This window comes from Acyrthosiphon pisum, chromosome A1 (assembly GCF_005508785.2).
Source record: "Acyrthosiphon pisum isolate AL4f chromosome A1, pea_aphid_22Mar2018_4r6ur, whole genome shotgun sequence".
NCBI lineage: Eukaryota > Metazoa > Arthropoda > Insecta > Hemiptera > Aphididae > Acyrthosiphon > Acyrthosiphon pisum.
Window position 1 is genome coordinate 113880494 of NC_042494.1, and position 10543 is coordinate 113891036.

At 27.7% G+C, this 10543-nt stretch overlaps 2 protein-coding genes across 3 annotated transcripts in view; both read right to left on the reverse strand.

Moving 5' to 3' along the window:
• Positions 1 to 3886, reverse strand: part of LOC100169076 (vacuolar protein sorting-associated protein 52 homolog) — a 4183-nt gene extending 297 nt beyond the window's left edge. The window contains exon 1 of one of the 2 annotated variants that reach the window (XM_001948145.5): positions 1566 to 3886. In XM_001948145.5, coding sequence (XP_001948180.1) covers positions 1566 to 3406 — 1841 coding nt within the window. In that variant the 5' untranslated portion in view covers positions 3407 to 3886. Of the gene's footprint in view, positions 1 to 1294 lie in introns of those variants that run through there. The other variant, XM_016809079.2, reaches the window with a different exon arrangement.
• Positions 3887 to 5483: 1597 nt separating this feature from the next.
• LOC100167003 lies at positions 5484 to 8489 on the reverse strand. Its single transcript, XM_001947437.5, has 2 exons — positions 8296 to 8489; positions 5484 to 7002 (listed from the first exon to the last, which is right to left on the reverse strand). The coding sequence occupies exons 1-2, from the start codon at positions 8305 to 8307 to the stop codon at positions 5677 to 5679; spliced, it is 1338 nt and encodes a 445-aa protein (XP_001947472.2). The 5' UTR covers positions 8308 to 8489; the 3' UTR covers positions 5484 to 5676.
• Between the last annotated feature and the right edge of the window lie 2054 nt (positions 8490 to 10543).

Genomic DNA, 10543 nt, shown 5'->3' on the forward strand with positions numbered 1-10543 from the left:
CCAGTCAGTACCTAAGTATAACATCTGAAGAAATTATAGAACAATTCTGGTTTAACAACTATATCGATTTTTCAAATTTTTTTTTTCCAAAATGTGTATTTTAGGGTGCTTTATAAGAATGTAAAAAAAAATTCCAGGACAAACTTCGTTTCAAAGTTGTTGATGAAAAACTTTTTCGTATAGCGTGCATTTTTTTAAAAAAAAATTCTTAGAATTGAATATTTTTAAATTTTTTTTTTCCATAATTTATGTTTCAGGGTGCTTTGTAAGAATGTAAAAAAACCCGGACAAACCTCATTTGAAGTTATTGAAGAAAAACTTCAAACACTACATTTTTTTCGTATAACGTGCATTTTTTAAAAAAAAATACTTGGAATTGAATATCACTCGGAAAAAAAAATCGAAAATATCTCCCGATTTGCTAATCGTATGTAAAACCACCTTGAGCAAAGCTCGGAATTTAACAAAGTTGTTAAAAAGCACATAATCTGCAAGCGAAAAAAATCGAAAAAAACGCCAAACACGAGTCCCTCCGCGTAGCATTTGTGTGGCGTACATGCGTTATAAACGTAAAATCGCAAACTTTGGATGGCTATAACTTCCAAAATAATGGTTTCCAAAATAAAATTCAAACAGTTTCAAAAGCAGCGTTGAAAAACACGTCTTTTCAAAACAAAAAAAATTTTTAAAATATTCAATTCTAAGTATTTTTTTTAAAAAAAATGCGCATTAAGCAAAATATGTTACTTTTTTAAAGCATTATCTGAGACATTTTTTTTAATTTAGTGATTAAAAATAAAATACCTAATTAGATTTTTTGAAAACAATGTCATAGAATTTTTAGTACAATCAACATTGTAAAATATTGTAATAATGATGGGTATTGGGTATTGATAATAATATATTCTATATTATACATAATATTATTAGCTGAACATGAGTAACTAACATATTAAAATTTATTTTACCAACAAATTTTAACACTTTAGAAACTAATCCATTAACACTTACACGTACTATTACGTCCAAAACATTTAAACCATTCACTGCTCCAGACATACTATTATATTCCTGTATTTCATAATAATCTCACTCTCTGATAACCATACAAGTTCTGGAAACCATGGCTCGCAATAATTTATACTCAAATAATCAGATCATATAAATCTCAAAAAAATTTAAAAACATGTTACTGGTTGCAGTGGATAATTAATAGTGTAGCAGTGAAAGGTTCAAAACAATTATTTCAAATGTGTAACCAAACAATAGGTAAAATTAATGGTACTAAATAAAATAATAAATAAAATAATACATTTATTAACAAAATAACAGAAAAATATAATTTTATTATTACATGAGAAAAAATAAAACGTATAAATAATTAAAAGTAATAATAACTATTTATGATATTTCCTAAAAATCACAACAAATTTTCTTACAATTAGGTTGTAACAATATCTGAGTATGAAAGCTAATAATTAGTTTTATATTTCTTAATCTCTATCATTATCACATGTATATTAGGTAACTGTGCTTTGTTTGGAGCTAATAAAACTTTTTGAAATCTATGATAATAATCAATTAACTGTGAAAATGCTAATTGTAACAGAGAAGCACCTGTTGTTAGATTAGGAAACGAAGGTAATATCTCTTTATTTATCTCTTCTAAAGACATCTTCCAGGTAGATATGAATGTCTTAGTCAATCCTAATTGCCTTGAATCTGAATCAATATCTCGGCCATTCTCTGCGTCTGTAACAAACTTAATCATTCCACCAAAATATACATGAAGTACTTCATCAACATAATCTTTACTTCTTGCTGAAAGCTCTTCTTTAAATCTATCTACTTCAAATGTACTATCTCTAACACGTTCCATTAGTATTCTCAATACCAAATCATAATTATTAATCAAAAATATTAAACGATCTTTACGAGTCTTAAACATAGTAGCAAGACGTAAAACAAACCCTAAAACTTCTTCAGTTAGGCTACAAATTAATTCAGGTTCACATTTATTGTTTTCACTGAATGAAAGTATAGCTGATACAAGTTCAGCATATCTTCTCATAATAAAGTGAGGCTTCTTCTCTTTATTAAATTTGGAAATATCGTAATCTTTAACGCTTTGAATATGTCGTTTAAGTATAAATCGAAATCTGGTCCCAATCATTGCAAGAATGGTATCCCAATACTGTGCAAGCCCTGGAACTAAACGATTTTGACAAAGAGCTTGATAACGCATGCTTAACTGGCCACACAAAAAAAGAGCTAATGCATCATAGCAATTTTCAACAAAATGTTCTAAATGTTTAATCAAAAGTCCTAGCGTTTTACCCATGATTTGAGAGAACAGCCCCTGAGCTGTGGGTTGGTCAACTTTGAAAAACTCACAATCAAATTTATATTCTCGACAAGCATTATCTACAAGAGCATACTGGACCGATCTAAATATTGCCTCAAATGATAAATTGGTCAAATTATTTTGATGTGGTATGATGATCGAATTGTCAATTTCGTTGAGAACAGTTGCTCTGTTTCCGATCGTAAACACAGTATTTTTTTTGATTGATTTTTGAAAAAGGGTACGTGACGTTGTGTCCTCCACTGCTAATAGATCATCTTTTGTGGCTACTTCTTCAAATTGTAGCTTCTGTAAATAACTTAAGTATGATTTAAAATAAGTAAAATAAACTTTACTTAAGGCATCAACATAGTCATTATATATTTCTTGAGCAGATATTGAATCATGATTGAGCAAGAACTCAAACAGAAATTTATATTCAAATAAAGTGTTTTGTGGTATATGGTAATTTGTAGTAGGTTTCTTAAATTTACTTATTTGTTCCATAATGAAATGTCTAATTTTTGACGTAGCCGTAATTTTTAATTTCTCGTATACATCTTTTACATCGTTTTGAGATTTTACATCTTTGAAATTTTGTTCATCAACAAACAATATTTTGTAGTTCAGTACAGACAAATGTGTTGAAAACTTTTCATCTGTCACTGAACATGTTGTTATGACTGAAATAAGTGTTTCAGACACAATTACATCTTCAATAAATTGATGCATGAGCCCTTTGAAGGACTGTCTATTACAGAGTTGTTGAGCCATAAATATTGATCTCTGCTGTAACCTAGTAATTTCATTTGTTATATTTTGTAATTCCTCTTGAAAAGTATACAATACCGATTCTGTGTGCTCCAATACGTTTTCACAATGATTCAAATGTTTATGTAATGTCACTATTTGATCTCCAGACTTAATATATTTTTCCACATCGAGGTTCTCATGATTTTTCAAATCAGATTCTACCTGCTGAGAATAATTATGTAGGTCAGTTTCCGATTTAAGAATTTGATCCAGCACATTGTCATCTAACTCAATATATTTCTTGTCCATATCAATATAAATACAAAATCCAAAAAAATTAAGAAAATTAAACAATTAGATATGTAAATAATTCTTCAAGTGTACACAAACATTACACAGAAAAAAAGTTTAACATTTCTCAAAATATTTTAGTTACGATAATGTGGTTTAGTTTTCAATAACAAATATATTATATTATTAAACAGTAAATACTTAACACTGTCTTAATAGCATAGGTAGAGCAATATTATAATATAATATATATTATATACGATATACGTGGAGCTGTGGTGTACTGTGGTATAAAACCAATCGCACTACTGACACTGTCTCAGTTTGTCACTAAATAGTACCATAATATAGTACTGTACATTCTTGAAAATTGACAAGTACTCAGTATAGACTGCGTATAAACGTGTAAAGACTAAAGAGTAATGACTAATTTATAATTTATAATCAGTTTAATCAAAGTAATTACAATACTGGTAGACACTAGACGGTAGTGAGGACGCGGAGTGCCACTTCACCATAGATAATAGATATATTTTATTATCTATGCACTTCACTATCGATATCACAATTTTTGAACTATCGAAATAAAATGGTGGCTGAGAGTGGAACCAATCAGATTAGTTTATTATATCAGAACTCAGAAACCAAAATTGCTTATATAATATGATAAAAATATAATTTAAATTTGACGCAAGAAATTACTCGTATTTCATTAGTTCCACCCACGATTTAAGATCGTATCTTCCACCTAGTTCTGGTCAAATTCCACAGACTTCTATAAGACACTAAAATTATAATAAATAAATAAATAATAATATATGGAAATCTGTGTTATATGCATTTGATAGTGATGATCATGATAAAGAAAATTTATCATGGTGATGGTGATAAATACATCTCCATTCTCCCCCAGCACAAGCTTTGCTTTAAGGAGGTGCTACAACTAATTAATTTACGTATTTATATAATGTTGTTTTGCAAAATAAAGTATTATTACTATTAAAAAAAAAAAATAGTAAAAAAATCGCGATTTTGATAGTGAAGTGGCACTACCATGTATATATGTATTATAATCAGTGGCGTCCGCAGGGGGGCTAACGGGCTGAAGCCCCCCCCCCCATTGCCATATTATTATTACTTTTTCAAAAATATCTATCAAGTTTCAACTGTCAACTATAGTAAGCAAGACGTAAATTTCATATAAGTCTTACCAGAATGAATTCATTTTTGAAAAAACAATGTACCATTTGGCTATTTGCATACCAATTTTCATAAATCATCTGTAATTTTTAGGTAAAAGTACGAATTACTTGTATGGAAGACCTTATATTAAATTGTTTAGCCTTAGCTATATACATTTAATATTTAATAAGTTTTGAACTGAAAATTAACTGTGGTTTTGATGAAATTTGAACTTTAAATGCTTATGAAACATAACCATGATGTCTATGTATCGTTAATATTTTAGCTATAATAAAAACTTATGCATTACATTTTTAAGCTTTTTGACCGAATGAATATTTTTTTATTGACATTTATAGAAAAACAAATTTAAATTAATCAAATACAATCCAAATGAGGACGGTATAACCAAGTTGGTTACCAAACAATTTTAATAAATTTTCATTTTTTTTCTCCAATTATTTTAGAAAGAAATAAGCATTTTCAATTTCGACCTCCTAAAAGTATCAACTAGATCCAGTTTGCTTCCAAAAACATACATCCGGCATCAATGTTTATGATCAGAGCATTTTTTCTACTATAAAAGTGGAAAAGTTACAAACATTTTAAAATACCTCAAATAAACGTCTGAAATTATTAGAATGGACAAAATAAAAATAAAATTGTAACTAATTTTCAAGCCCCTCACCACCACTGAAAAATCCTGCGTACTCCACTGATTATAATTACCTTGACTTAACCTAACCCTGTAGTCTGTATAGCTCTAATAATACAATTGTAGAACATAAACTACAGAATAATTAGTGAACTTAAATTAAAAATTACAAGACTCTTGCTTTGGTAATGAATTATTTAATAATTATGACTGTTATTGCTAAAATAAATAGTAATGATTCAATAAATTAAATAAAAATATATTGGAATATATTGTATATTCAGTAAATATTTTTTTATACCTTAAATACAATATCATTTATCAACAAACTTGTTTAGTTACTTACATAGTTTTAAATAATATAATATAAAAACAAGAAAAATTTATAAATAAATCAAAATGTATACATAACTTTTAGATAATGCACCTCTATAAATTATTAAATAGAATGTCAATTTTTTTTGTTGATAGAATTTAACATATCTTTGTGCACTTTTCCATTCGTTTGAAAATAAAATATTGTTTGATTTTCTTTTAATTGTTTGGTTTGTTCCAATGAATCGTCATTTATATTTTTACATTTCAAATTATTAATTACATTTTGAACTTTTGGAAGTTTATTTTCAATTAACATACAATCAACCTCTTTATCTTCAAAAATTGAATCACACAATTTTATTTTCTTTACATTCTTTGGTTGAATCGTGTTTGTATCTGAATAACACTTAGAATTAATTTTTAAATTATTCTTTGAAAAAGAAATTTTTGATATTTTTCTCTTTGAATTATATTGTTTTGAAGATAGTTCATTTGAATATTCAGGTGAACTATCATCAGATGAATCAAACCTTAAATCATTGATTTGATGTCTTTTGCGTGCTAAACGTTTTGAAATATCATTAACACCTTTAAAAGAATCTAATTTAGATGTACTATGGTCATATTCTGTACTGTTTGAGCCCCTTATTACATTATGTTTCACATGTTTGTTCAATTGATTATTTTTCTTCACAATTGTTTTATTATTATCTTTTATATTGTTATCAACTGCTCCAATTTTTAACAACGCCTCACACATTGCTCGAAATGCAATTATTTCCATATCTTGGTCTTTACCAGGATATTCAACATAATGATCTCGAACAGACAATTCAAGATCAATTTTAGGAGATGGATAATTGATTTTTTCTGATATGTCAGGATCATTAACAATAATTGGATTATTGTTTTTAATTTCTGAATTTCTTAATTCATCAATCAAAGGTTGTGGTGAAATGACAGTTGAATTGTCTGAATTTATTTTTTTAATAGTAGGTGTCTTAGAACTATCTAAATCTGATGTTGGTGAAAGTGCATTTAGTCGTTGGAAAGCACCTTTTAAATGTAAGTCCATAAACTGTTGGGTATTTAAATCTAATAAATCAGTATTTGAACTAAAAATATTACCTTTCATTTTATCTACTATTTCACATAATAATTTTTCATCTTGACTATTCAAAATAGATTCATTTGAATGTATTTTATCTATTAAAAATTTACACTGTGCTTTATTTAACTGACTTGAGCTATGTTCAATATTAGTTCCAGTTATTTTTTTGTGAGAAGTAACATCTGTACTGGTCGACATAATAGATGTTTCAAAATTATTCTTTTCATGAGTATTCGACAAATTAAATTTATCAGTACTGTTTAAATTTTCAGAAGAATGTGAATTATCAAAAAATTCATCTTTACTTCTAAAATTATTTAGTTTATTGCATGTATGATCTGCCACATTCTGAAACATAATTTTATCTAATATTATATAAACATCATGTTTAATATTAAATATTAACATTGATACTATAACATATACAATAGCATTTTCTAGGAATTACAGAGTAAAGTTTGTGAATAAACCAACTGAGAACTTAAATAACTTCAGCACCTTGAAAATGTAACCTAGCTACACTTAGTACTTAGAATTTATAGCTAAATACATATCAATAACAGATAATTAAAATAATAATTGATTTTTAGAGAGGTCACTTCAACATCCCTGTTCAAAACTGCAACAACTAAAAAAATTGGTTTTTCTGGTATGGGTTTTCTATATTGATTTTGTTTGTAATGTCATGAAAATTATAATATTGAAAATGCTCTCTAGTAGACTTATTGTGACTATATATTTTATTATGTTTTTGAACTGAAATTGTTATAAGATGGCGTGCATTATTCTAATTTGTTATAACTTGAGTTGTAGTTTTGAACGGGGCAACAACTTATAGACTACATTACAGAAGAACTTTATTGGTCCATTTATAGATAATAATATTTTATATGTATTGTGTAATGAGAATTTAGTTTTAATACTTCAGAAACCGCAAATTCAAAATTAATATTACAATATTGAACATCTATATAATAATATGTAGTTATTATACAAATATTTTTACATTTTTAAATAAGAAATAATACCCATTTGTTTTGTACAACACTTTTTACCTAAAGGTTTTATCACAAATTTTTAATTTATACCTATAGGTTGGTTTATTGGTTTACCAGATTAATCGGTACATTGAATAAACACATCTAAATTCCAATGTTCCATGAGTGTTATACAAAGACAGAAAATCACAACTTCCAATCCCTTAAGGCAATGTGGCCTAGAGCTATGATTCAGTAATTCTACCTAATAAAGTTACAAGCAAAACAACATTCCACCAAAAATTCAAATTATACATAGTTATAACTTATACGTCATCTCATAATTTCCATTTCAAAATAATAATGTAATAATTTATAACTTAAGACCGAATTTAATAGATATTGCAACTTTTTATTGATATTAGGTAAATAAAATCTGAACAAATATAATATACACAAGGTGTGGTTCCCATGGCCGACCTTAAATACACCCCTGGTATTGCCTACTTCCACGTTGAAACAAAAAATGGATGAGTGGTGTTAGTCATAAGAGTTTCCAGTTGAAAAATTAAATATACTTGTAGATTGGTTTACCTTACTTAATATTGTCATACCTTACATAATAATTATAAAATAACTAATATACCTACAGACCATTACTTACTTCTTTTAACATAATTAAATCTGTACAAATCGTTTTATATCAATTGTATGGTGGTAATTTTAACTAGTAAACTGTTGTCTGTTACTAATATTATTATACAATTTTTAAAATTGAATTTTATAATATTTATTTTTATTTTATGAACATTTTACCCAAGGTTTATAGATAATAATTATTATCTATAAACCTTGCATTTTACCGCCCTATGCAACTCGATGAAATTAACGTGTAATCACCCGTGCTCTTATTGACGGGACAGGGAACTCTTATATACTAGTACTGCCATCTATCAGTGACGTAAGACGATCTACATATTATCTGATAATATCTATTATCTACAAATAAATTTCATGAGAATTTTTTTATTATTTACAACAGGTGTGTTTTTCATACGCAGTTTTTTTCTTTGGCATCTAATCAATGCTATCTTACAAAATTTACATTGTCTAATTATTTTATTATCATTTAATCTGTTAATAGCTAATTCTTCATTAACTATTAACGAACATCCAATATGTCGAAAATGTCCATTACTATCAATACATAGAGTATTTGTTTTATATTTCTACGCTTCTGTTGGTATATTAACTCCTTTTATATTATTAAATATATTATTAATATATTGACTTTTATATTTTCTTTTATCAAAAAAGCTTTGGGAAAATGTGTTTGACAAATTCGATAACCTATTAATAAAGGAATTGGAACAACAAATTCCCAATTTTTCTACACTTTTTAGTGACTATAAAAGTCGGTACCCCTTCTGTACCTATATTGCATATGGCACATTTTTTTGGCATGATGACTAAGAGTCGGACTGATTAATAATATAAAAAAAAATCCAAAAGTTATAATCTACGAAAACACTCATTACTTAAGTTAAATTACTTAACAATATACCTTTGTTTTAATAACTTTTGGTGCAATTTTTGATTAATGTTTTAGATTTAGGCGGGGATATGAGTGTATTGGTTTTACAATGCTTTCTTCTGTGTTAGTTTAGCATTTAAAAATATAAAATATGACTTCACCCTCCTCCCTCCAGACATTTCTCTCCTAAAAGTCCTACTCCCCTAGTACTTTCCAATACAGTAGAAAAGCTGGCAGCTGCTGCAGAATGAAAGCCCCGGTTAATAAATAAAAACTAAAATATTAATCCGCTAGATAGTGACACGTGTGCATGATTATTCCCTGTTCGGTCATTAGGAGCACGGATTCCATTATATCACAGAACAATATTATATCAAGTTGCCAGACCTAATAATCTAAGACCGTGCATTTTACCATGATAAAGAAAAGTTATCAAATATCAATCTGCTACACAAGGTGTATCAATCACGAACTATGATTATAATAATTATAATCATAGTTCGTGATTTATACGCATGCCCGTGGTCTTATCATATTAATATAATTATATTTAGAGTTGACAATTTTATGATTTTTGAGAATCATCAATTTTTTCAAATTTTTTATTGAATTGTAATTTTTGACAATAAACAATAATAATGGCAGTGGCGTATATACGAATTATATTCACTATGGGCCGGTTTATCAGTCATCACTAGACAAGCATAGCACGACTAACATGGCCATAATTATACATTTTTTAGGGTAGTTATAATCACGATTTAAGATATATCTTAAATCGTGGTTATAATTATGACATTTAAATATATACAGTACAAATATAAATTGCGCAATTTAATTTTATAATTCCTATGTAAAATTAATTTTTTGGTTCTTTTTTTAAAAATAATGACAGTGTCATTTATATATTATTTTGATGTTATCTTACTATGAATTTAACATCAAAGTCAATAAGTCATCAAAGCAAGTACTGACAATATAACATTTCCTTGTTGATTCCTCAAAAACGATTTTAATCAACCGGCTAACTTAATCATGGTGAAAAACTGTAAACAGTGCAAATATACATGCAATGGTTTGATTGAACCTGCAATTTCACTATGGGCCCTGGACTAGGGGGTCACCCCCCTAAATACGCCACTGAATAATGATATAATGATATTGATATAATGAATAATCATAGATATATACAACAACTAGATAGCCGTCTCCTTCTTGTCATCGAAATCGGCCGCCATTTACAAAGCAGCCAATGTTTACAAGATAATATTATCACAGTATATATGAATAGATAAATATTTATGTATATAAATCACGGACTACTACACTGGACTGGAAACGAGACGTTTACTGCCGTGCCGCTTAGTGGCCCCCAAGA